The 27,352-nt window shown below is 47.5% G+C and overlaps 2 protein-coding genes across 3 annotated transcripts; one reads left to right on the top strand and one right to left on the bottom strand.

Moving 5' to 3' along the window:
* Positions 1-2,269: 2,269 nt before the first annotated feature.
* Positions 2,270-3,982, bottom strand: LOC6602128 (alpha-amylase A). The gene is made up of 2 exons (XM_002027064.2): positions 3,729-3,982; positions 2,270-3,651 (listed from the first exon to the last, which is right to left on the bottom strand). The coding sequence occupies exons 1-2, from the start codon at positions 3,903-3,905 to the stop codon at positions 2,344-2,346; spliced, it is 1,485 nt and encodes a 494-aa protein (XP_002027100.1). The 5' UTR covers positions 3,906-3,982; the 3' UTR covers positions 2,270-2,343.
* A 15,577-nt stretch (positions 3,983-19,559) lies between these two features.
* LOC6602129 (zinc transporter 2) lies at positions 19,560-25,473 on the top strand. Of its 2 annotated transcripts, none has more exons than XM_026986415.1 (10): positions 19,560-19,716; positions 21,891-22,522; positions 22,894-23,067; positions 23,289-23,451; positions 23,755-23,908; positions 24,023-24,316; positions 24,566-24,698; positions 24,787-24,956; positions 25,033-25,103; positions 25,171-25,473. In XM_026986415.1, exons 2-10 carry the CDS (start codon positions 22,172-22,174, stop codon positions 25,278-25,280), a joined length of 1,620 nt encoding a protein of 539 aa, XP_026842216.1. In that variant the 5' UTR covers positions 19,560-19,716; positions 21,891-22,171; the 3' UTR covers positions 25,281-25,473. The 2 variants fall into 2 exon arrangements, with proteins under 2 accessions (XP_026842216.1, XP_002027101.1); XM_002027065.2 differs by having other exon boundaries at positions 19,560-19,752.
* Positions 25,474-27,352: the final 1,879 nt, after the last annotated feature.

Here is a 27,352-nt window from a genome sequence, read left to right as displayed (position 1 = left end):
CACTTGGTACTTCACGACAATTCCACACATTCCCCAACACAAATTTCACAGGGCAGTATAGTGTTTGTTTGCCCCTTTGCCCCTTTGTGAGATATGCGGCACTCTGGTCCTCTGCAGTGCGCTTATTTGTGCTCTTCGCATGAGCAAATTTTGGTCTTTTTATATGGGTTCGGTGTCCAGGAGTCGGAATCAGATGCGAGTGGCACGGAGATTGGCAAACAGTAGCTCGCACTTAAATCTGTTCAACAAATATAGCTCGAAGAGCTGCTGCTCGTACTCCTGTTGCGGCAACTGTTTCCCAGTGCAAGTGCAGTGCGATGTGCATTTTCGTTCCACAAAAATATGCACTCATAACTTTCGACCATGGCCCGACTTGATATGAATAAATGTGAGCAACATATCAGAGGATTTTCCTGTCATTTACTGTGGGTCAAGAGAGAGGGAGCGGGCCCCACACAATGCAGATGAGCAGGAGTTAGACCAACTAGGAGGTTGTGGCAAGGACTTCGTTCCGGGCCTGCATTCAGCCAGGAATCTGGGGTTGCCGTCTGCCGCTCGGTCCAGGGCAGATTGCGTATTGTAAATGTATTCAAAACATCGCATAATTCTTAATAAAGTCATAAAATTGCAAAGTAAATCAGTTTTCTAAGTGAACGCAGCGCAGATAAACCCAACTTTTTATTACGCAAACGCAATTTTCATATGCTCCACGTGATTTAGAGTGTGGCAGTGAGTGTGCGGGGCACTTCCCCATCCCACCTTGCTATACCCTAGCCCAGGGAGGAGTATTACGATGTTGTTTAGATGTTTGTATAATCTAGACGGGCATATAAGAGAGTTACACAACTAAAGCTGTAGTCTGTAGTCTGTAGTCGAAGGAGGATCGATAGGAAAAGACGGAAACTACGCAGTAGAGTAGTCCGTTACTCTTTCGATTCGTATTTGCAGAGCGAAAGAGAGTCGGCTCAGCCGAGTGCGGCGAGTTCGTGTCTGCGAGCGAGAAATAGCCGAGAGAGAGCAATGAGAGAGTACAGGCGCGACTTACTGCACTCAAGGCACATCAAAAATGGAGGAAGAAGAAGAGGTAGAGCAGCCCTGCTATCTGCCCCTGACAAAGCATTATATTACACGCTTCTGCAAGGGTATCTGAATCTTCGACCACCTTGGCTAGCCCTCCTTGGTCCTTTCACTCTGCCTGACATATATGTACAGATGTGCGTGCGGTTAGCTCTGCCAAGAAGGAAAATCCATCTACATAAAGGGCAGAAAATCAGAATTCACATCAAAAATGATATGTAGATACCCACGCACAGACACACGAACGACAACGAGCTGAAAGTCAAAGCTGAACATGTCTAGATTGCGGTTGCACGGGCTCCTCGGCGACTGGAATGGGACAGAGTGTGGTGGTTGTGGGTGGTTGTGGGTGTGACTGAGGTGGACTGGAAGTTGAGCAACGGGCTCCGCTGCCTCCCGCTTCTGGGGTGCACAAAAATTAATTTAAATCTGCTGACAAAGGAAGGCATTCTTGTATTTATGCAAAACATCAAAATGAAACCACACAAGCAGTCACACGGCGTTTGTTTTCGGTTTTTCTGCGACTCTGGCGCGTCTCCCTCCGCGAGGGATGATGGACGCCATTGTTTGGGCATGGGGCCGACACACGTGCCTAAATGGGGCATGAGGAGACCTTGGATTGCCACCAGGCAGGCTGAAGAAACGTGGCAAGTGAATCATTGGACGCCAAAATTTCTAGCGCCCTGCGATCGGCCTGCAATCAACCATTTGACAGAAATTTCCAGCGCTTTATGGAGCCTCCTTTGGACGCGGTAAGCCCCAATCCAGGGTAGTTTTTATTTTGAAAGTTGCCACAAACTGTCTGTCATGTGTTTGCGAGCACTGCGAGCATGTGTTTTCAACTTTCAGGGGACTGGCGCCTTCTACCTTCTACCTTGTGCCTTGTGCCTTCTCTCTCTACCTTCTACCCCTTGCCGGCAGACATGGTCTGACAGCCTGTCAAACAAGTTTCAAAGCAGACTCTTAAATATTAATGCCACATGGGATATGGAAGCCACCACCCACAGACCGCGCCGGACGCGGGTGGCCTCGCCGAGCGGTTCTGCGGAGGAGAGTAAAGCCAAAGACAGGTGTCAGCCGGCGGCATAATCACGGGAGTTCCATTAACAACAACCACTCCGGCAGGATATCGTGAAAAGTGCTTTAGCCCTACTTGACGAAGGAACCCCTAACCTCTTTGCTAAAGAGTGCGTTTTGCTATGCTCTCATTGTGTATTTAATAGTAATAATCTCGATTGATTGCTGGGGTCTCACATGTTGAGTCCCTTACAACATGGCGTTGACGTGAATGGCCAGGACACCATCGTCAGCGGAGCTGCTAATGGAGATGCTGGCGCGTCCATCGGAGCCAACGGTGACGGTCTTGCCGGTGCAGGAGGAGCCGCTCTTCTCGCCGGAGATGACGTCGCAGTAGGTGCCGGCGGGCAGGCCGGTCTGCAGGGAGCTGTTGAGGTCGTAGTTGTCGTTGTTGAAGGCCACGAAGGCCCTGTTTCCACGGCTGAAGGAGATCTGGTTGCTTCCGTTGGACCACCAGTTCTGGAGATCGGCATCGCCGGCGGCGTTCCTGAAGGCCACCATGTTGTAGATCTGGCGCCAGCGGTGCTCGCACACCCATCCGCCGCCGCAGGACTTGTCGCTGTTGAAGGTGGGAGAGGCAATGTTCTGTCCGTCGGTGGTGGGTGGGCCCTGGTCGGTGTCGGTGAAGGAGAAGGAGGACATCACACGGGGAGTGCCGAAGGGATGGGCCAGCATGAAGGCGGAGGCCATCTTGTACTGCTTGGGCACCTTGTAGGTGAGCACATCAGCACCACCTGCACCGTGTCCGCGCTGGTTGTCGTGGTTGTCGACGAAGACGAGCGAGCGATCGGAGGCAGCGAAGCCCCAGCCGGTGCCCCAGTTGGACATGTAGGTCAGCTTTTCCTTGCCGCGGAAGATCTTGCCGATGGAGTCGGAGTGGCGGAACTCGGTGATGGCGCCCAGGCCAGTGTACTCGGTTTTGCTGATGGCCTCGCCACCCATGTCGATGACCTCCTGGACGATGTAGGGCCTGGATCCGGACGCGAAGCCGTGATCGGTGTTCAGGTTCTTGAGGCGGCCATAGATGACGCCCAGATCTGCGGGCCACATGTGCTTGGCAGCGTCCACGCGGAATCCGGCCACACCCAGATCGATCAAGTGGTTCAGGAAATCGGAAACCTTCTCCTGGACGTACGAGTTGCCCTGGTTGAGGTCACGCAGGCCGACCAGCTCGCAGTTGCGCACCTGGTTGGCGTCGTTGTAGTTGGTGATGGCGCAGGTGGGGTTGAAGTCCAGGGAGGAGTAGGGCACTGCGGGGTAGCTCTTGGAGCTGGGGCTGGCGGTGCTGCCGGCTGTGCCGTAGGTGCCGCCATCGGCTGCCATGTGGTTGAAGATGACGTCCACGTAGGTGCGCACTCCGGCGTTGTTGCAGCGCCTGACCATGCTGGCGAACTGCTCCTCGTTGCCGGAACGGGTGGTCAGCTTGTAGGAGATGGGCTGGTAGCGCTCCCACCACGGACGCCCACTCTTCACGGCGTTCTCGTTGACGGGCGACACCTGAGAGGGAGGCGGAGGTAGAGGCGGGAGATGAGGATTGGGTGACGGTGGAGGGAAGCTCTCCGGACGGATCTTACCTGAAGACCGGCGTAGCCCTGGGGGCCCAGGAAGTTCTCGCACTCGGCGGCGATGTCGTCCCACTTCCACTCGAAGAGGTGGACCATGCCGCTGCGGCCACCAACGTAGTTGGTGTTGAACTGGGCGCTGGCGATCGCCAGGAAGGCGATGCACCCGAGGGTCTTTGTCAGGAACATGTTGATGCTAGATGGAACCTATGTTTCACTCTGAGTCCAATCCGGCTGTTGCTGCGCCTTATATACGGTGTCTGGAGTGCCTGGAAAGAGTGAATCGGCGTCAGCGGACGGTGTTTTGGCTGCCTGAGTGATTTGCGATTCAAATTGAGACCTTATCGGATCGCTTGGGGTGCCGTGTCCCGTCGCGGCTTGGGGGGTCGATTAGATATGAGCTCTCTGCGGACGATGCGCAGTCTTGCGGGGGATGGCTGAGATTTCGGACGAGTGCAGACTGATTGGGACAAGCCATTAGGCGGAATGGCCATTACTGGAGCCTATCGAGGGATCAGCCCGATTAGAGCGGATTCCTGTGAAAAACCACAGACGTGGTGGAGTTCCCGAGCCGTCGGCAGCGGCTGGGGCGGGGGGAAGTCCGGGCGGAGCAAATAAATCGCTGGTGTTAATGCTGCCAATGTGGGGCGTGATTTACAGCCGCAGGCTGAGATTCCAGAGGCACACAAGCAAACGCTCGCGTGGGGTATGGTCGTATATCTGGCTTAGTTTTACGATGCTGATCGGAAAAACAGCGACCCCTTATCAGGGCGCACTTTGCTCGCGCGGCTCCGCCCGGGCGGCGAGAAATATGAGCGCGTCAGTCGATTCGCCATTTTCATACGGTCCTATCGAACGATTGATTCACTATCGATGGTACACGCAGCTCCAGCGGGAGTCTATTTTTAAGGTTCGGCATTTGCATCGGCATGCAGCCACGCCGATTTCGAGTGCCTGTCGCGTGGGGGTCGTTCAACGGGCCACCAGTTGCGCTCCGCCAAGTGGTCAAGTGAGCAGCGACTATCCCAAGTGCCTCAAGAACCATTCCGACCCTTGCATCCACTCTAATCTAATGAGTACACGTGAACTGGCCGCAGTGGCAGCCGCAGGTGATGTATTAATTGGAATTTTTTATTTACAAGCAAAGCCCATGTCCGTCGAGTGCCCAGGGGGCCCCTTGAGGTGGCAGGTGACATAAATTTGATAAGTTTTCAATTAAGCCACCATGAGCACTGCAAATTCATTTGCTACTATTTGCAGTTCTCAGCTGCAGAGTGCACGCTGTGTGCACTTGAAGATAACAAATTTTTACACTTTTCCAGAAGCCAAACACACGCCTCGCAGGTGCCCGAAACACCACACGAGATACAATTTTGCATCAAATTAAAGAAAACATTTTGGCCGCAGTGCAAAATGTGACACGTGTCTTGGGCAAATTGATTCGGGTTCGGGACAGGACTCAGAGCCGGACTCAGGGCAGGAAGGACAAGCTGTCTGTCTGTTAGGCAAGTTGGTGTACAAATATTTACATTAAAGTGCATAAACGAAGACCAAGCTCTGAATGTGAGCACTTCCGCACATTACACCTGAAGTTGGTAACTTTCCTGCACACACACACACACACAGACACACACACAAGCCAAAGCCAGAAAGTTGGTATCTCTTTTACATGCCCCGGGCCGTCCTGCCCTGAAAGCCAATTTGAATTGTAAGCAAATGCCGGATATGGCAAAGTTCAAAGCGGAAACGTTTGCAGCATTTTCAATGCCAGAAAGGTTTTCCCAGCAGGAGCAGGAACCGACCAGAGAATGGTCATAATGCAGAGAAGGAGGCGGGGGGCCAAACTTGCCAAGTTGCAATCTATAAATGCAGACGAACTTGCCACCAAGTACTGTTGCCTAAGTCGGCTCAGAACTTTCGCCCTGTCTATAGCACCGGCATTTATACGAGTGTGCCGGCATATGGGAAAAATTAATTTACATTTAAATTAGATCTATGCCACTTTCGGTCCAACAGATCCGACAGTTGACAAAACAATTGCCCGCCGGCTTCTCGCCCTTGCCACACCTATTCGAAAGCAATCGAAGCGGCACATAAAGAGTCCTGCGGGGGGTATGCAAAATATGCAGACTGTGCGTGCCACGATATGCAAAGCATTTTTGTGGCATGTCGCAGCCCGACCACCCTGGCAGCTGATATTCCCAGCAAGGATTACCATCCTCTGGGATGCAGAGTTTATTACCTGACGGTTGAGTGCAGATAAAGCGTCTGTCCTATCCTGTCTTAATACAGTTCAAGGGAATATTGTCCTTGACCGCACAATAAGTTAATTGAATTGGCTATAATTGAATTAGCCATAGTGATATGGCTCGCAAAGAGCCCATGATAAGCTTATCGACTGATAGCAGGCCAAGCCCTTATCAAATAGCCAAAAATCCCTTGTCATCGCAACAATTAATTATGTATTGAATGTGCGGCAATTCATGAAAAAGAGTCAGGAATGTCAAGGGGTTTTAAAGTAAGAAATGGATTATCGAATACGAATACACTTATCGGACTCTTATGGAATCAATCAACCTCTTAAACATTTAGTTACACGGACTAATACTATTATATTATACTATTTTAAAACCTGTTTAACACTGTATTCTGATATTATCCTTTAAATGATAAGTACACTTGGCTGTGTTTCGGCAATAGCCCTATCTGAAATATATAGTCGGAAAATACTTAATTTTCAAGTGATTGAGTCTTACAAGTGCTCCAATTAAAGAAGTTCGGTCGGTTATCACATCACATAAGATAGTTAACTAAACAAGTGTTAGATAATGCTCTCGTTCTCGTTCCAGCATTCCGACATTAGAATGTGTAAGTCCAAAGTCCCATCGGTGGCCATTACAATCGAACTGCAGAAATTCGATTTGCGTTTATCAGACAATGAAGAAAGGCAAAAGAAAGTAATAACTGCGTTTCCATTGTCTTTCAGAATCGCTTTGCCGTGCCCCCACATGAGCACTTGCTCGATAATGGCACACCAGACGCCCATACGCATCACCCACCCCCCTTCCCCCATATGGGGCAAGCTGGATCGGAATGAGTCAAAGAAGTGCATCCGCACCGTGAGCGCGTTCGCTGGCAAAACACTTAACGGCATCGACACGCAACCACCTACACAGATACACACACACACACACACACACACACATACCGCTAACGACATCAACGCGTGGCTGTGGATGTGTCTGTGTCTGTGTGGGTTTTGTAATACGTTCGATGTAACTTTGTCACATTATCATTTTGATTGCAATGTGCTAAGCACTCCCCACACATGCTCCCCTCTCCAGCCGCCACTGCATTGCCGTTACGTACATTGTTTGGCGGTGCGTCAACAGTGCGAAAAGATTCCATGGCATACTTTTAGGCGGGCGAATTTGCTGCATTTTGCCGAACGGCTTAAAGCGCATTACGCTGCTCGTATTATTCGAGTTCATAAATTTCGCCAGGACTTCGCTGGCCCAATAAAATATAATACACTGCCAGGACCAGACAACGACGACGACAACGACGACAGCGACGACAAAATGACCAACTCTGAAATGCCGGGCACCGAACGCTAATAAAAACCAACTTTGACTCTGACTGCGGCGCTTCCTTTTTAGTGTCGCTCGAAAATAAAACGGAGAATAACGACGCAGTCGAGAGCGGACGGGGAAGGGCCAGCCTGCTGCCGCCACGCCCCCGCCCAGTTGCACACACACAATGCAATGTAGTTGAAAATTATGAAAATTATCTGCCACGCCATTTTTATGCCAGAAACTTTGCATCTAAATGTCCATAAAAGCGGAAGCGTCGCGACGCCAAATGGCAAAAAAAAAAAGGAAATAAGATGAGAAAAAATACGGAAGAAAATAGTGGAGATGAAAAGAAAGAAATGCCAGTGCCAGGAACCGAAGCGTGGATACCCTTGCCCATACATCTTGCCCTCTTGAGGGGCATGAGGGCACCCTGGTATTTGGGTCGATCGCTCGCAGTATTTTTTAAAAAGCTATGAAGTTTCGACTCTTTTACTGGCGGCTGTAAAAATTAAATGTTGAAAAGCGATACACAGACCTGATAGCAGACTTTATGGGATCGGAAACGCAGTCCTCCTCTCCAAGGGTATGCTAGAGGGAATAGCTGAAAAGAAATGAAAAGGAATGAAAAGGGGTAGCGCTGGGGGGGAGATAAAAGGGGCTACGTGGCTACATGGCTACGTGTGGGCGTGTCATCTGGCGGGCCTCAGACTGCAGCGCCCCAGGCGCTGCCTGGCAGCCGGCATGTCATCATTATAATAGAAATTAAGTGCAGTCCCAGCTTCAGTTCCAGTCGCACCAGTCGCAGTCAGCTCTGGTAATGGGTAATAGAATTAAAATGGCTTGGAAGCATGCCACCCGGCAAGAGCACCGCGACAAAGGGACAAACAATGGCACCGATTCATTAGGAGTTTGCCCAGGAGACGACGACGACACTGGGCCAACTTGGCTCCCGGCAAAGTTTAAAGCCCCGCACTTTAAAGCCAGACAGAGTCAAGCTGGAGAAAAGCAATCGCAAAATCGCAAAATCGCCATAACCGTGACAATTGAAATCTGGTCATGTTCATGGACGCACTCAAGTGTAAGCAACATGTCATTTGAAATGCTTTCACCAGTCGGGCAGGACTGGGCCACACGTGCGAAAAACGTGGGAAAAACAAACCCCATTTGACAGATGATTTCCCACATTTCAGAGGCAGTTTTTACCACTCGCTCAGCCAGATTGCCCAAAATTGTGTGCGCAATTTATGCCAACCAAATGACAACTGGTTGTGTGCAACATTAAAATGCAAAGTTGCAGCAAATAGTGGCACCGAACAGAACACAAGTAGCACGGAATACTCTGCCAACTTTGCAGTCCAAAAGTACAACAACATCAAACAATTTTAAGTGTTGTTCAAGTACAAAGGCCTAAGCTGCTTGAAATCAAATATAAATATCTGGTTTTTATTCAAATTCAAAAAGAATATCAAACAGAATAGCCGCCGCGTGGGACCCGACCACCAAACAGAGTCCATAAGTGCAACAGAGTGTCGCAAAGTACTCACAGATCAGGCCACGTCTGACCAGGCCGCAACCGCAGCAATGAAGGGCGGTTGGCCGCCCACCCACACACCTACAAGGGGAGAACCTGCCAAGAGGCAGAGTCGAATGTGAAAACAGCCATGGCAACCAACAAAGAATTGAAATTTAAATTTAAATTTGAGGTGAGCCATTTGCATTTCGGTGTTTGCTGGCCAAGTTCAAATCAAATAAAAACGTAACCGCCACCTCAGACCTCGAATCGAAAGCCATCAGGCCCGATCGCAAACGTCATTAAGTTCCCTATTAGCCGCATGCCACAAGCCAATCTGTACAACTTCTGTTGATGGGGAATGACTATAGCTTTTTGGCCTGTAAGCCACACAATTTGTCTTAATGCGAAAGCGAATTGCAGGCCATAAGCCAAATCGAAGTGGGCCAAAAACCAACTGCACCGCCAAGTAAATGACAATAGAATCTCCACACAAAGCCATCACGTGGAACAGCGGCAGGACATTCAATTTGATGACTGACCTTGCGACCCGCCAGGGTTATGAACATCAAATCAGCATTGAGTCTTTCACGTATATAGCTATGTTCGGCCAGTATATCTTTATGGGTCATATCAACTAGTTACGAGCCATGTATCTATCCGCATCCATTTGCCGTATTCAAACTCATGCTTTAGTGTGATGACGGTCTGGGACGGGGATGGGGATGGGGATGAGGATAGGGAATGCCCGCCATTCTCAATTTATGACCCGCTATTTGGGGCTTCGCGTTGAACCTGGCTCCGACCCGTCGCATCCCGGACCGGGTCGATTGTTTCGGCAATGGGAGTCGTGCGTATCGGTAGATAAATCAAATCAAATGAATTTGATTTGTGCCCAGGAAATTGTCACTAAAAATAAGACGTCATAAATGTAATTTCCTCTAGACTGCCTCAGGTCACAATGGCAGTGCCGTCTAGGAGGATGAATCACCTTGAATGGGATCAAGTTGGAGAAACTTTAATCAACACAATAAAGCAAGGAAGCGGCACTTCCCTGAGTAATTTACCACAAACTAGAACTGAGAGACTGCCTAAACGTATTAAATATAGAGGCATATTGTTTTTTGTTGTGTTTTTGCTGATACTTTTGAGGCGAGCAGGTCGGATGCGGTGTGTTTATATTTCAAAAACATTTACGATGCCTTTTCCTGGTGGTCCAATGTTTGCCGATAAGTATTACTCCAGTCATTGAATAACTAAACACGCATCTCCATCTGTACCTTCCACTAGGGGCAGCAGGCTCTATCTGGTTGTCGGCCCTTTGCATATTGTGGGGCACAGCTTCACCTGCTCCGAACTGGAAAAGCATTGTTTTTCGAAACTGGAAAATATTTGCCAGTTAATTCCTATTTGTGCACTGCCCAAAGCGAATGCAAAAATGTGTGCCCCCAAACCCCCCCCCCCCCCCCCCCCCCCCTGGCATGGAACTGCCCCAAGCAGCCTCATCTTTGCCAGGCGCATTTCCCGGCAAAATGCACACAACTCTGCACAACGAATTATCAACACGGCTCGGAGACCATGAATGGGTGACACACACTCGTACACACACTCTGGAGCCTGGGGCCTGGTAGCCGGCAATCAGTAACCGCCGACTCATTTTTAAAAGCAATTGATCAACACACACACGGCAGGAGCCAGGAGCCAGGAGCCAGGACAGGAGCAGACTGGGCCGGTAGACGACTCATGAATAAACCATGAGCGTCAACGCCAGTTGGCCAAAACAACGACAACAGCAGCATCAGGAACAAGAGCAGCCGCGGCAGTCATCTGTATGCTGTATGCTGGCCTGCAGCCAGCCTAGGACCAGGTCCTGGTCCTGGTCCTGGACCCAGCCAGGACTAGACCAGTAGCCTACAGCTGGCCAGAATGCAGGCCCAACTCTGCTGGCACTCAAAGTGCTTAGCATATTTTGCAGTGATGGCGGTTTTCGGCACGTAATGGCCGAGTCACAGTTGCAGGCTGCTGTGGCCAACAGCCTCGAGCCCCTCCTGGCCTAGTCAGCTTAGCACACACACACACACACAGTCCCGCCGAGCACTAAAAGTCTTAATTATTTCAAAAGGTGAACGGCGCTCCACTGTTAGGACACCATACGCATAATGATAGTGCAGGTGCTTGGCCCAGGCATCCGGCAGGGGCACACACACATGCATACATACAGAGTCTGTGCAGCACGAACTCTAGTCTAAAGGCGGAGCAAATGGTGCACATGTCAGAGAAACTATCAAACAATTGCACGCTCGACTGGGCCAGAATTAATATTATGTATCGCATTTCGGAATGCATTTTAAGTTGCAGCTGCCGCTTATCAGCAGCTCTGCAGCTCGGCAGCTCTGCAGCTCGGCAGCTCTGCAGCTTGCCAAAACACAAAGTCCACAGAGAAGGGACTTGCTTTTCAGAGCTTATCGGATGGAACAGGAACAAGAAAGCCAACAGAAGGAAAATTAATATTAAACGGACAATTCGACAGCAACTTTAACCGATAAAATGTAAAGAGCACGATTGACTGAACGCTCATACGCCCCGTAGCCTCAGCATAAAATGCACAACAGCAGGAACTAGAGCCCAGAAGATTAAATTATGACTTTGGGATTACTCACTGGTCTTAATCGAAATATAACTAAAAATACTAAGGTCCCACAGCAGACGAGGGATTCGAAGACAGCTACTAGTTTTTCCGATTTATGCTTATGATTCAGAAAATCTTGAATGTGGCAACTTTGACTCGCTTTCCTTCTCCTTCAACCTGTTGTGTACATCTAAGCCAACGCAGGACGAGTATGCCCCGGCACTCTAAAAGCACTGCGGGGTACAACAACAGCAAATCGGGCCAATTTTCGAGTCTCGTCCGTTCAAGGGAAGTCGTGCCTGCAGAAGTTGATCGTTAGCAGGAAATTTCAGCTCTAGCTCTGCCCGAAAGTTACGCTCCAACTTTGAGCTGCCTTTTATGCGCTGTTATAGTTTATCGTTAAAAAGTTCCCGGCCATAGGCAAACTTCTATTGGGACCTATGCAACAGAATCGCTGGCCCCCGCCTAGGTGAGCCACTGGTTGTTGCACGAGTAATCGTGCTCGTACTCGTACTCGTACTATTTAGTTATGATGATGGGGCGACGCTCCAATTTTGGTACACAACAAAAAGTAGAAAAATCCTTGAAATCTTTCGGTTGTGAAGTGTTAATAATGCACTTACGAGCGGAGAGATGCCTACTTTGCAGCCACAGTCTCCCCACAGGTTGGGGAGAGGGAGGTGTAAGGTGCTAACGACCCCTAGACGACCTTGGCGTCCGCAGCCCGTGTCGTGCATCTATTTCAAATAGATTGAAGTAGCGCCTAAATGCGTTCGTGTGCAATTTATAAGAACGTGCTTCATCACACACACACACACACACACACCAGGGGAGAGACCAGGGTGCGAGAGCTTCCCCCCAGCAAGTTCAGATCTTATCATTCATTCTAACGAGTTCACCCACCTTCCCAGGGGGGAACCCCACCGACAGCCCACCCACATGGAGAAACATCGACTCTGCTTCTGGAGCATCCTTGCTCGACATTTATCTGTGCCAGGAAAACGTTTAATTAAGTCACTTGAATGCGTAGCCGGTTGTCGTGGCATTTATTCTCAATGATGTTGCTAATGCTGATGACGATGGTAATGCTGCCGTTGCTGATGGTGATGATGATGATGTCAATGCTGATGATGAAACGAGCGGGAGAGCCTGGCAGCCTGGCAGCCTGGGAGCTGGAGCTTCATCTGGCCTGGTGCTGCATGTCACCTGGTGACCTTGTCAAGCAGCTCACAGCAGCATTTTCTTGTGCACTTCGTGATTTGCGCTACAGTAAAGGCTCCTTCGGCTCCCTCGGCTTTCGAAGTCTCATCCCTCCAAGGCAGGAATGTTCAATGGAACTTTCCCTGTACATGGCACTTGTTATGTGCGCCTCTCAACTCGTTCCGATGGGCCATGAAATCGGGTAACTGCTGACACAATGCCGCAGTATTTGACGTCATTAGCCATACGAGTCAGTACATCATCAAAGCGGATATGTGAATGTCGAAACAGGAAGAACTCATGACATCAGCTCTGCAAATGAATAGGGAACTACAAGAAGTACTAATGCGTGGGAGATCATCGTCTGTACATGCCAAAGGATACATTTTAGTGGGATTTGTTAAATTAACAATTAGCCGCACCACTTGAGCAGATTATAAAAAGCTCCTTTCGCAATCATCAGATGAAATTCAGTTGGCATGGAATCCGCCCGAGTGGCAGGCATTTATTTTATCTGAGAGTGGATTTTTGAGAGCACTTTTTGAATGTATTAAAAAAAGGTACTAGGTTAATGTCCTTTATATGTGAGCTTTAAATTGTTTTATATTTTCTGTATCGTTTTGGGAAACTCCTCAAGACAGAGGCTGGTTATCAGACGCTCTCTTTATTTAGGATGTTAGTATTTTGCCAGTTACTTTTGAATATTTCGAGCGCATTTCATAAGAAAAACCAATGAATTGTACAGCACCCTTTCAATGGTCAAGATAAATGACCTTTGAACTGAGTTTTCGCTTAGGCTATGTTCAATGCGGAGTATCCAAGTGCTGGTTTGTATACAGTAGCCTGTCTGTACATAAACATGTAAATATTTACTGTACTTGTACGCATACCTCGATCTCGGGTGGTGGAGTGTCGGGTTCTGTCGTGGGATGCCGACATACGAGTACACTGCAGAGTTTGCAATTTGTAGTATCGTCAATAGAACTCGATCTAGTGTATGGTTTCTGTATACAATGCCTTCTATAAACAAGCTTCTGCTGCAAGATTAACCGTCAAGAGTATGGGGTTACAAGTCCCACTGGACTATGGGGGGCAGCAGAAATGGGGAGCCTCTGTTGGAGGTTCCAACTATCTCCCAATCGTGGCTAAGATAGTTCCCGAATTACAGTTATCACTGCGCTCTGACCTGATTATTAAGTACTTGTTCTTTGTAACATTTATGGTCTAATTTCGGTCGTTTGATACATTTTTATTGTTGCTGGACTCAGAGTCGGAGCTAATTGACTTCCGTATGGGCGCTTCTTCCTGTTGTGCCACACTCATTATTTATTCAACTCGACCAAGCCAACCCCGCCCACCACCCCACTGCAGGTTTTGTTATCTGTATTATGTATAGTCCACTAATGCACTGCCTTCTTGCTCCTGCCTTTCTCCTCTTTCCCCATTTCAAATCCCTGACGTCTCATTGTTCTGCCGAAAACCACAAAAGAGAAAAAAGCAAACAACCACACCGCACACACACACACATACACACACTCACTCAGAAAAGTATGCATGCAAGTGAGAGTAAAAGTGCTTTTTGTGGCTGCCGTTGTACGGCAGAAGATTTTGCTGCTGCATTTATTACTTCTGTGCTTTTGTGGCTGCCCCTGGATTATTAGTTCTTGCTAAGCTGCATCATTATTTATGCCATCATTGATAATTCCCTTAATTAATGCGCAGCCCTCTCGCAAGCGCCTGCTTCCAAGTCCAAGGTGTGCTTCCATAGGATGAGGCTTAAACTGCTCTCCGAGAACGGAAGAGAAAATCTTCCAAACAAAGACGAAATATTGGCAGTCAGAGTGCATTAGCACTGCTCACAGTCTCCAAGGTTGAGTAAGGGATGTCTACTTTTGGTCTTCTCATATCCCCTGCATTGCATAGATGTGCACTACCGCCTCTCTCCTCTTTGTGGCTCTGTGTGAAAACGGTTTATTTATTTTCTGTCATGGGCCATTTATTTGCTGTCGTTTTCCTATGAGGCTACCTGACCTGGTTTTACGGACACATCCTCAAATATACCTCGGTCGACAGTCGACAGCCGACAGCCGAGTGCAAATACAAACACATTATGTTTGGAATCTGCTGCATAATTAAACACCCACTCTGACCGTCGCAACCATCACAGCCACGCAGGGTTGAAGACAGATAAAAAGTAACCAAAGCCCGAGACGCTCGCTTGCATGTGTCAACAGAGGCGAGAGCAGAGAGCAGAAAACAGAAAACAGAGAGCAGAGAGTGTGGAAGTGCTAATGTGCGCTCTCTTCTCTTCAGTGGCCCTCCTCTCACGTGTTTGTCCCTCTCCCGCTACCGCTACCGCTCCCGCTCCCGCTCCAGACGATTACAACTAGAACTAAATTCGATTTGCATTTCCAACGATTTGAACGACTCGCCGGTTAAAGGTCGATGCAGCCCAAAGTGCTTAATAAATTCACTTTACACAGCACGCTCCCAAACAACAGACCCGATTTAAAAAAACGCCTAGGAGGGGCTGGTGGTGGGGAATAGGTCGGGCAGCAAGTCAATTTGTCAATTTTAAAACAAACTACAGCAGCAAAAAACGTACAAAATAAAGAAAACAGCTCTTCAGGCGAGGGCACCGACAGTGCGATACCCAGCACTCAGTGTCATTGGGAAAATACAGATTGAAACTCCCTTGGAAGTCCTGGTTCCCTGGCAACTTATTTGGTGGCCCGATAACACTGTCACATACATTTCCTTGGCTGCAGTATACTCTTGCAGTCCATAAGTATCGTGCACACAAAAAAATAGGGCTTCCATCCGCAGCCACATGCGATGCAAGATGTTGGTAAAAAAAAAAAGAGCGAGAAAGAGAGGGGTGTAAAAAATGGTTGTATTGGGAAAAAGTTCAAAAATAAACAGAGCACATATATGTATGTACGTGTATGTGCATGGGTGTGTGTTTGCGGAGCCTTGTATGTGACAATCTGTAAAATTCGACGTGCCAAAAGCCGCACACAAACAATCAACAATCGCAGCAGACAGGCACACGGGGGGGGGGGCGCAGTCCCAGCACTGGCTCACTCAGTCAGTCAATCATTCAGCCAGCCAGTCACCCAGTCAATCATGGGGTTGGTTGGCGAAGTCGAAGTTCGAGTGGCGTTTCCGCCGAAAGCAAAATCAAAGTTAAGCACTCAATTTTCAATTAAGCTCGGAAAATGCACACGTACACGGACACGCACACACACAGACACACTCAGACGAACAAAACGGTCCCCGTCCTATGGCCATGTGGAGAAAGCGAACGGAAAAAGGCTCAGTGGCGTCAATGGATTCCCTGCCAGCCTAATCAACAACCAATCCCAAGGATTCTCTGCCCATTGGCAGGGTAACCCACTTGGGCGATGGGCTTACGCCACAAGAGTACGATAAAGTGCACAGAAAAAAGTAAATATTATATATTTATATGTGAATATTTACTTAGTTACAAAGTATTAGTTATAGATAAGGTTTGTTGGTTCTATACGCTATCTATAGAATCATTTAGTTCAACTTTTCTGATTAAATTGGTATTATTTGATTGTTTGTTTGTTAGGATATTTCTAGTATTCCAATCAAACACACCGATCAATATAAAGTCCATTCTTAGCTCTCACTTTTGAGATCATCTGCACACAAAGGATACCGCATTCGTTGGCCTTTCTGGCCTTAGGGCATATCAAAGAAGAGCACACATACCCACTCTCAAGGGGTAGCCCCAAAGTCATTCAAATACTTGAGGTGGTTTGTATTAAATTCACTTTGCCTGTCGCCTGCCGGCCCCTGCAAAGACTCCGTCCCGCAGTCCTGGACCAGGGCCAGGACACATGATACGAAAGTCGGGGTGTGTTTCACCTTTTTTGCTGGCAAAGTGGCTCCTTATTTTCGTTCGTTACGCGGGTGGTTGATGTTTCCGTTTGTCTATGACACGAAGGAGTCTCCCCGTTGCTGAGATTGGCCTGAGTAGCGCCGTCATGCCGGAGGCGGAATCTGTTTGTCTCTCCTAATTATACGTGGTACCTGCGAGTGTACATACTGATGGCATTTTCTCATGCGATTAGGTTCAGAAGTTAAATGTTTAATGTTTAATCTGTGCCTCATGTTTGTCAGTTATCGTTAACCTGCCGCTATACACAAATTATTGCCTGGCAACTGATTGTCAAGCCCACCCACTCAAACGGTGTAGCAAAGGCAGGCCCAGGGGCACAGCAGGGCTGAGGTAAGAATTTCAGACAGCCCACAAACAAACGCAATCAACAACATCATCAATGCCAACTGGGCGTCAATAGTTTCAAGGGAAAATCGAGGCAAAGAGGAAGATGTGCTTGACAGACGACAGACAGACAGACAAACAGACAGACATAAAATGGGTGGGAACGCAGGGAGCGTTTGCATAAGATATTCGACATGTCTAAGAAGCTCGTCAGACACGCTGACAGACAGTCCCACCTCCAACTCCAGCCCCATCTGCCGCTCCTGCTCCTGCTCCGATCCACCTCCTCATCAATGCCATGCCAATGGGGCGTATACGCAACAGCGCTGACTCGTGTTTACAGCGTACCCGAACCCCCCCTTACTAATGCCTTTGGAATTCCTAGGAAATTTAATTTATTTTCGGAATTTTTATTCGGCTCGGCTTCAAAACGCTTCTGCGGTTCATCTTCGGGGACAGGCAGTAACAGACGGAGACAGGCTGTGACAGAGTGAGACAGGCAGGTGAGCAAACAGACAGAAAGATGGACAGGGACAGGGATAGGTAGACAGACCATACATTGGCATATCTTGCGGTGGGACCACCAGGGATATTGTACTTTTCGTGTTCAACAATTTCGATAAGTAGCAATTTTGAAGTTATGGCGATTCCTTCCTCCGAGCAACCTAATATCCCAAAATTGTCTGAGCGCACTTGAGCACTCAGAGCCATTTAAGCTGCTCAGCTATTAATTGAAATCTTATCTTTTCCGTGGTATTTTCGTTAAACGTTGGGCCCCAAATAAAGCCATGGGCGGGCCGTAAAACGTTTTTTAGAGATACAATTCTACTTGTAAAGTGAAAATATCAGTTACAAAAGAGCGAAGGATATCAAAAAGCCAAAGCTATCCGTGAGCATGATATCGTGTAAACGATTTGACGGATACTTTATATTTAAATGCGCGATTCAGCCTCCAACCGCCAACCGCCATCCGCCATCTCCATGGTTTTCTACACTTGTATAACTGGGACAGCTGGAAAGTTGACTATAGTTAATTGCTGAAATAATTCAATAAAATATCTACGTGTTCCGATTAGTAACTCATCTCGAGTTGAACTAAGTTCATTAAATAAACAGTTTTAATAGCTTTATAATTGTTGGTTTTCTAACTTATTCGCTGAATAATTCATTCACAAAGTTTGAAAAATGAAATCGACTGCCGGACTTATGGTAAGTGTTGCCACAGAAATATCCTTTCTGTTTACTGCTGTTTGAAGAGATTTTCCATTGCGATTTTCAAAAGAAAATTAATTGTATCCGATAAAATTACCAATTTTCTATAAGAATGTCTCATTTTTACAAGCATTAGTTTGTAATATTTTGTACAATATTTTTAAGAAACAAGTTCTAAACCCTTGACTCTTAAATAACCAAATGGAATACGACAAGAACTGTCTACGCAAGTCAAACGATATTAGGGACTAGGGAAAATTGGAGAAATTTGGCTTTCTAAACTGGAAAATAAAGACGCTTGGAGGGATGCATGTCAATTCGGGTTCGTGTTATGCACAAAAAGATGTACTTTAATACACCCCTTTAAAAATGGATTAAGCCCTTAGGTCGGCGTGTATTAATAATTAATATTGTTTTTTCTTAAAACAGCAGTAAACGGAAAAGTTTTTACGTGTTGGCATACCACGTAATTCCGGCACTGTACATACATATGTATATATTACGTACTACTGTGTAACATATATAGAGTTCATATATATTTTTTCCACATCATTCCATATGGCCATCTCTGTTACCCGATTGATTCAATTGAGATTAACTTTACGTTGCATATATTCATATTTATTTATTATTTATATACATATGTACATACATATTTATGTGTTTGAACATTCTGGATGCGCAAAAAAGAAAACACTCGGAGTCGGCAGTCTGATCCAATACAGAAGCCACGCCGACCCCCTATCAGTCAGTACTCGCATGGGCTTTGTTTTTCGACACTTGAATGAATCGAAATAAATGGATAATTGTTTGCTTACCGATCAGAGGCAATAAACACTTTTCCGAACAAACGCCGACACGATACGAATAAATCAGACAAAATATTATTTTACAAGCGACAAAGGCAGACTGATCTTGTGATGATCTTATTTCCCTCATGGGAAGCCCCAGCTGAGAGTCACTCGCAGTGGGGCGAAAGCACTCAAAGAGCGAACAGAATCAAGGTGTATCTATCTAAGGGGGAGAGTTCAAAAAATTCGCACCGTCGCACTCTGAATGTGGGGAATCCCACAAAACTGTTTGCTTATTAAAAGTGATATTCCCTAAAAAATACAAAGGTCGTTGTTTCGTGTACTCGAGATGGGCTATACTTTGTACATGCTACTACAAAAAGAGAGCCACCAAACAAACTATGCGACTCAAATGCTTCACCCTGAATAAATACATCTTGGCGTAGAACATTAGCCGAGCGCCACCTCTCAGTGATTATCATTCGGGAGGCTATCAAAAAGCCCAAACGTTCTCTTTTTAGTCGCTAACGCTCTCGCTCTCCCTTTCTCTCTCTTTCGCTGTGTCTCTTTGTCTGGTCTAACTGTAGTCGGCTGCGTCGTCGTCGTCCGTAGTCGCTGCTTATTTGAACTTCACGCGTCGCTGACAACGTGCGCGCTTGCTTTCTGACGGCGAGAAATGCTGCGACTTGCGATCGTAAATTGTTAAACTAAAAAGTGTTTGTCGGGCTCAGAAGGAAACGCAATCAAAAAGTTATCTAAAAACCGCTATCAATGCGAATTGCAATGTGCAGAGTGTAAATTAGTGGTTCTCAGCAGACAAAAAACTTAAAGGTTGAAAAAAATCACAAAAACGAAGCCGACTCAACTGTAAATATCATTCGTCATTTCTCGGTGTTTACATAAGTAATCAACAAAATGTCGAAGGCAAGCCTAAGAATTGGAGAACGAAACGAAAAATGCAGTGAATAGAATAATAATAATCAAGAATGGGAACATCTCAATTACGCTTTTTTGGGCTTTGGGTTCGTTCACTCCCTTGCCCTTGATCGCTGTTGCGCTCTCTCCCTCTCCAACCAATATTTCTGACTCAGCAGCCGGCTTCACGTGCTGGCAGACAAAAGCTTGCCTTGGGTGCCGAAGCTTTGCGTACCCTTTCCTTGCGCATCGCTCGTTTCCACGAAAGCTGTGCGATATTCCAGTCTATTTTCCTACAGCTCGATGTAAAGAATATACTTTTTAGTTTCATAAATTATTTTCTCTGTGGTGAAAACAATTATATCCTCTGCTAGGGTATAACAAAAACAGACTGCAAGCAGCATCTGCAGCTGATGCAAAGAGAGCGCTAATCACGCTCATTACGCACTGGGAGAGTAAAACCTGTTGAGAAGGTCAATGCACGTTCTCTCTTCTCTTAGTCGCTGGTGTTTTGTGTGTTTTCTTTTAGCATTTGGCCTTTTTTTATTGCAATTACCGCCAGCAGAGAGCAGGGGCGGTGTGGGAAAAGTTAATGCAAATTCGATTTGCCCAGCACTTTCCCCCAGCGTCAATGTTGGTTTCTGTTTTTGTTTCCATTTCCCATTTCCCTGAGACTAAAAATAACAATGGAAAATATGCCAGGAGCACGAGAAGCCACCACGAGCACGTTCCGCTCTCAGTTCTGCCTGGCCCCATAAATAAACTGTTATAAATGGAAATTAAATGAAACCGAAATAGGAACGAAAACAAGAACAAATCAAAGAGCAACTGTCAACAATAAATTCGTTTCGAAATCTTTTCTTCAAGGTCCGCAAGGTCGGTCGGCTTTTGAGACTATAGGGAGTACGTCAGTACTCCAGACGCACGTATTTTTTATCAATACTCAATGGGAATTAGTCAGAATATATAACATAATTCCTGTGTCTGTGTAGACTGTGTACCAACGATGTGTGTGCATAGAAACCCCTCTTGTGGGACATCTTCCTTGTTCGGACTAAGTGGGAATGTTCTAGGGCGGACATTTCCTTGATGTGTCAGCCGCCCAAGGGAGCTCTCGGAGCATACCCTTCCCTAACACTGTCGCTGGAAAAGTCCATCTGAAGCAGCTTTCGCATTAGGGTGGAAATTCCACGCGATCTTTTCGATCTACCAGGTGCCCCAGCCGCCGCTGATTCTGATCCAACAAGGCTTATCTTATCGCGTTGGTTTATCGAGAGACGCCAGGCAAATATATGTACTACATACATATGTATGTATATGTACTTCAAGTGGCTGCCCCTCAATAAATTAGTGCTCCCTACCCTACTCTGGAAACAGTATTTGCGCTCTCGGAGCAACAGACTCTGGAAAACTGGAAGTGGAGTGGAGTTGTATCGTACTATATGTGTGTGTGTGTGTGTGTGTGGGCACCAGCGGGACCCAACAAGTTAATCAAAGTCTCCAAGTCATTTCGCTGTTGCCGCATTGACAACCCCAATGGGGGAAACGTGGGGCTTATCGCAACTTAAGTGCCCCAAGGCAGTGGAGCGACCACATACAAATGTACATAAAACAAGCCGAACGATAAAAAATTGAAGCGGCAGCGGCAAGAGGCCCAGAAACATAACCACTACACACATGCAAACAACCAATTATCGCTGATAAGCATTCAAACAAAGGTTGAAAAGAAACTGTCAACGAATCGACTCGAGTAGACAATATCACACATCACACGATAGCCACAAAACTAGGACCAGATACTATGTCGGTTTTGCATGTGGCTCAACTCCCTGCCTGGAGCGTGGAACAAGTGGAAGTGTACTCCTGAATAAATACTTGAAAAATAGGTTGTTGGAGAGCAAAGGGAGGGTCTCATTGAATCCTCTTATTCTTTGACTTGAGGGTAATTTCCAAGAAAAGAAAACCACTGTGGAATCCATGGGGTTATGGGAGTTCGCATGAAAGCAGCAAAGTAGGCCGAAATGCTTTAAGACATACATATATATTTGGTTGAATCATCCCGACATTTAAACAATTCCACATTTCCACAGAATGTACTCACATACGCTTGCCTGAGGACGCGGGCAGGGTGCTGCGCGAATGTACGGGTAATGCCTGAATCAGATTGATTTCATTTAACAGATGCCGGGGCACAGTGCGCACACTAATTATGATAAATGGGATGCCCACATTGTGTTAACTAAACAAAGGCTATAATCAGTGCAGTTACACGCACACAGATACAGGCGCACAAACACACACAAATAACATTATCAAAGATAGAAGAGCACCGCAAAACCGAAACCGAAACCAGAGACCAAAGACCGAGACCATGTCAAAATATCAAAAGCTCGACAGCGCCGAAGCCCCCACGGGGCCCCATGAAGATGATTACGATGAGAGGTTTTCGCCTTACTTTGATGGTAATCAGCCGCTGTCGGGCGGCGAGCAGGAGCTCCATGACAGCCGACTGCCTGCCAGGGGAGCCGCTCATCTGACCAACGATAGTTCAAAATACCACCATCACCATCCCCACCCCCAGGAGCACCTCAACCACAACAACAACAGCCTCGCAAGCAGCCATCGAGTGGCAGGAATAGGAAGTAAAGTTATCCGAGATCTGGAAGAGCAGACGTGGGAAGTTCCGCTGCTGGGCGGCAGCGAAGGAAGCGCCAGCAATCTGGTGAGCAGAACCTAATTGTTAATAATTAAGGCAGTATCCGAAAGAGCAGTTAGGCGCGCACCCTCTGTGGTATGCAACGAAAGTGCTCCACGACCTATTTATATGCATAGATACAAGGGCCCAGAGGCAGATACATGCGTACAGCTGGGATCAGCCAGATAGTAGTAGGTTTCCATAGAACAAGTCATGGCCCAGAAGGGACTCTGAAAAAATGCTTAATCAGTGTCCACAACCAGGTATACATACATTCATAAGTACATAGAGGGGGAGGGGTGGGGGTGTCCCAATATGTTGACCGCAAGTGTACTCGCGGCTTCCGCCCCTTCGCACACACGTTCATATTTATAAGCAATTTGTGCGGTCACTTGCAGCACTCGGAGCACGAGCATGACACTGCAGCGCGAATGGAATTTGAGATGGAGATGGGGGCGGACAGGGAATGCCGCAGCTCCCAGCCGGGATTTGGTGCGAACCTAAAGAGCAAATCGGCACAGGAGGCCAAATTTAAAATTCTGCTCGCAATTTCCCTCTGCTGCATATTCATGGTGAGTGCTCGAAAGCGGACACGGACGCGGACACGGACACGGACAGTGACAGTGACAGCGACAGCGACACGGTTACGTACACACAAATACCTCCTTTGGCTTGTGGCTGGAGTGCGCATTGTTGATTTAATTATGATACATTTCATCCCCCCACAACACCAACAACAACACCAACAACAACTATGCTCAACGATAACCACGCTTGATGGGAATGACCGCAGATCATTGAATTCCTTGGCGGGTACGTGGCCGGAAGCCTGGCGATTATGACCGATGCCGCCCATTTGGCAACTGATTGTATTAGTTTCGTCATCGGGCTGGTTGCAATTTGGCTGGGCGGCCGACCGCCGGACGAGCGCATGTCCTTTGGATACAAACGCTATGGTAAGTACCCAATTACGGTCGACACTATGCTAATGAGTGGACAACTTGTTGTCGGATTGTTGTTGCCGCACGGACACCCGGGCTCTCCCATTTAATACCTCAGCCATCCTATGCTCCAATTGGACTCCCTTCACCTAAGCTGGTTGACGGTTTGAAGTATGGCCCGCAATAATTGCATTTATGTCGAGCAAATCCATCTGTCGGCCGTCGGACACGGCAATCCAATACCTCCTGCGCCCTGCTCCCTAACCTGGCCGGCTCTCAACACCATTTTCATGATGATTTTCTATTCTCGATTTGCAGAGGTTGTCGGTGCTCTGGCCTCCATACTGGGTATCTGGCTCCTGACTGGCATACTCGTTGTGGTTGCTATTCAACGGATATACACCCAGGACTTTGTGCTGGATGTGAATGTGATGATGTCCATATCAGGGATTGGCATTGCCATCAATATTGTGTAAGTTGTTCAACCAGGTTCAATTGGCCAGGAACTACGAACCGTATGCTGCGTTCTCCTACTCAAGTCATTGAAAGAGCCGCTTTAAAGTGTTTCTATCCCCCCCAATTCCAGGATGATGTTCGTTTTGCATGGCTCCTGGCTGGGCATTGGCGGCCATGGACATGGGCACGGTCATAGTCATAGTCATAGTCATGGACATGGACATGGACACAGCCACAGCCACTCCGACTCAAACTCCAACTCTCGTTCGGGCTCCTACGCGCTTCTAGCCGCAGGCAGCGACGGCTCTTTGATGGCAGCCACAGAGTCGAGAGCAACAATTGCAAATGGCCATAATGTGGCTATATCAAATGGCTCGAAGCCATTCGAGTGTATCGGGACAGGAGGGAGGCCCAACCACGAACGGTAAATATTGATTTAAATTGCATTCATCGTCTGCAACGGCAACGGCAACGGCAAGTGAAACAGCGATTGGCCCGCGGTGCTCGAATTCGAGTTAGCAAAAACATCCGCGCGGTTGATAGATAGAAAACTTTTCCAGACTGCGGTATTCTGCTAATTGTTTGGTTTATTGCAAGTGATTCGAAATTAATTCAGTTGACAGCTGCTGTAATTGAAACTGCATTAACTCTGATTCGATTCCCCTTCCAACAGCCGACAGATGAGTTCTCCGCAGCCCTTGGACATGGAGGAGAACCTGAACCTGCGAGCGGCCATGATTCATGTGATTGGCGATCTGGTGCAGAGCATTGGCGTCTTTCTGGCCGCCGTTCTAATCAAATTCTGCGTGAGTTCTTGCCCCTGTCTAGACGACAAGTCAATTAATGCACACGCCCTGACTGCTCTCTGCTAATTCAATTTGGCGACCCGTGCAGCCCGGCGCCAAGTATGCGGATCCACTGTGCACGCTGCTCTTCTCGGTGATTGTGATTCTGACGACGGTGCCGCTTTTCCGCGAGTCGGTCGCCGTCCTGCTCGACGCCGTGCCACAGAACCTCTCTCTGCGGACTCTGCAGCGCCAGCTAGCCAGCATCGAGGGTGTGAGGTGAGTGTCCTGGGTGGGAGTGGCAGTGGGTTGACAGCGGCTCATTATTTACTCTGTGCTTATCCGCCCCTCACAGATCGGTGCATCATCTGAATGTGTGGCAGCACACCGCCGAGCACCGAGTACTCATGGTGCATCTCGTCACAGGTAAGCCCGCCCCCAAACCGCAACTGAGAGAACCCCATCTGAACCTCCCCCCCCCCATCCTTTGCAGAGGCGGGCAGCAACAGCGAGGACATCCTGCAGCTGGCCACGCAGCTGGTCAGCGGCCCCGAGTACCGCATGAAGCATGCCACCATCCAAATCGAACGTCTGCCTGCGTAGTCTAAAAGAACATTCAGCGATTGGCGTACTTAAGTTGTAGCCAGACAGTTTTGAACCACCAAAGTCTCAGTGCCACATTATCGAGGGCATTTTGTGATTTCCCCCACTCGTGTATTAAGTTTTATTTTATGTATAGCGCACCTTTGAGAATTGTATTTTTATGTCCTCCAGATAAAGAAATTGTATTCATTTATTTTCTTGTTTTGGTCATTACGAAGGCGTCGTCGCTCCTCGGCGGAGGCAGAACAAGAATGTCCGACAATCTATGCAAATTATGCTCTGAAAGAGCCTGGAAGCTGGCTTCCGTATGTAGCCGTGACAAATTTGTACTGGAATATCAAACCCATTGAATTTTGCATGGGTCTGCCTGCCTAGTTCCTGTATCATGGGGTGCATTTCCGAATTTTCTCCACCCGAATCCCGAAATTCTGCCATTGAATGGACAAGAAATGTTCGATAAATGTCTGCTGCCCCTTGGGGAAGTGGGCTCCCATTGAAGCTCTATTCCCCAGCCAAGTCCAATATTGGACCTGTCGGAAGGCACAAGCTCTGCAATATGTTGGGGGTAAGATAATTGCAATTTCTCGGAGGCTCGGTGTGGTTAAAATTGGCAGTTCCGTGCAAGTAGGTATGAAGACGAAATATGAAATGGAATGAAAACAGCCCGCACTCACACACGCGGGGTGGCGGTTGGCGGGTGGCGGGATGCTGTGCTCGTAATTAATTAGAACTTGCAACATCAGCCGCTGGAAAGTCTGCGCATGTTTCGTCTCCCATTTGGCTGTCTAAATGATTCCTTATCTGTTGCTTTCGTTTTAATTAGAAAGCAGCAACATCAAAGGCAGCGGATGAAATGATTAGCAGGTGTTCCTCTGAGGCAGCACAGCAGATTAATCAAATTGGGTGGAGGAAGTCGTACTGGGATATGCAGGGCGTGTTCACCATATAGCAATGAAATTCAATGTTAATTAACTGCTGCAACCGATTAGGGTCATGAAGTCGGCAATTGTTATATATACTCATAATCATGGTCTGATTTATGCGCGTTGGAGTAATTCCGAATTGGGAGCTTGTTTGCAGGCTCGATATTTAATAATTCACTCGTGCACTGTTCATATAGTATATGCAATAATTACCTTGACTGCTAATTGTTGGTTTAATAATTCACCTACCTCGTGGCCAGTGCACAGAAATGAGCAGCATTTGTCGCATGCGAGTCTGGCCATAATTCATATATCGTACAAGCATACAAATCCGATTAGAATATCGCTTGCCACACCGCACACCCACACACATGGAAATATACATGCATATCGATGCATGTGTGTGTGTGTTGAATCCAGTTGAATTTCAGTGAACCGGAAATGAGCAAATCAAGCAGAGGAAGGGTGGGTGTGTGGGAAAGGGAGAACTAACCAGAAAATATCGCATTACTACTTATACTATAATGTTAACACATGAGTGAAGTCAAGTTGAAGCATCTTAATCAACGTGGAGGACTGCGTCGACGAACTCTCTGGAATCCTCTCAAGATCCTGAAAGTGAGATTCGATTCGATTCGTTTCGGCCGGGTCACAGGCCTCGGCCGGGCCTCACGGTTCAATACGCTCGGACACGATTAAGTTATTTATAATTTATGGGAGTGGAAACGAAATTTCCATTTCACTGCCAAGCAAATTGTGTTAAAATGATGGAAAGATGCGACAGGAAAACCCATAAGAACCAGGCCCCCGATTAAGCTGTAAATCAAACGGCTGCTGCTGCTGCTAGTGCGGGTCGTAGCGGGGGGAAACTCCACCAGACACACACACAAAAGAGTTCGATTGACCTGACCCCAATGCCGGTTCCAGAGAAGCTTTGCAACTAATTAATAGGGCCACAAAAAGAAAAAAAGAGAGCGAGGAGTGAGTAGTGAGGAGTGAGTAGTGAGGAGCGAGAGAGAGACTCGGAATTGCAGTCAAGTACCTCGCCCATTTCTCAAGTGGCCAGCGGCAGGGCGGGCCGCACTTGAAATGCGCAAATGTAAAATTAATGGCATACTTCACTTGATGCTTTTCTAATTAGAAATGCAT

The sequence above is a fragment of the Drosophila persimilis genome, unplaced genomic scaffold, assembly GCF_003286085.1.
Source record: "Drosophila persimilis strain 14011-0111.01,24,50 unplaced genomic scaffold, DperRS2 tig00000002-arrow-pilon, whole genome shotgun sequence".
Taxonomy (NCBI): Eukaryota; Metazoa; Arthropoda; class Insecta; order Diptera; family Drosophilidae; genus Drosophila; species Drosophila persimilis.
The sequence above is the reverse complement of the archived record's forward strand: the minus strand, read 5'-3'. Positions and strand labels throughout refer to the sequence as shown.

Coding starts and splice junctions, on each gene's coding strand:
- LOC6602128 (XM_002027064.2), bottom strand. CDS start 3,905: ATGTTCCTGACAAAGACCCTCGGGTGCATCGCCTTCCTGGCGATCGCC. Junction 3,652..3,728: donor AGGGCTACGCCGGTCTTCAG/GTAAGATCCGTC, acceptor CCTCCCTCTCAG/GTGTCGCCCGTCAACGAGAA.
- LOC6602129 (XM_026986415.1), top strand. CDS start 22,172: ATGTCAAAATATCAAAAGCTCGACAGCGCCGAAGCCCCCACGGGGCCC. Junction 23,452..23,754: donor CTTTGGATACAAACGCTATG/GTAAGTACCCAA, acceptor CTCGATTTGCAG/AGGTTGTCGGTGCTCTGGCC. Junction 24,317..24,565: donor GGGAGGCCCAACCACGAACG/GTAAATATTGAT, acceptor CCCTTCCAACAG/CCGACAGATGAGTTCTCCGC.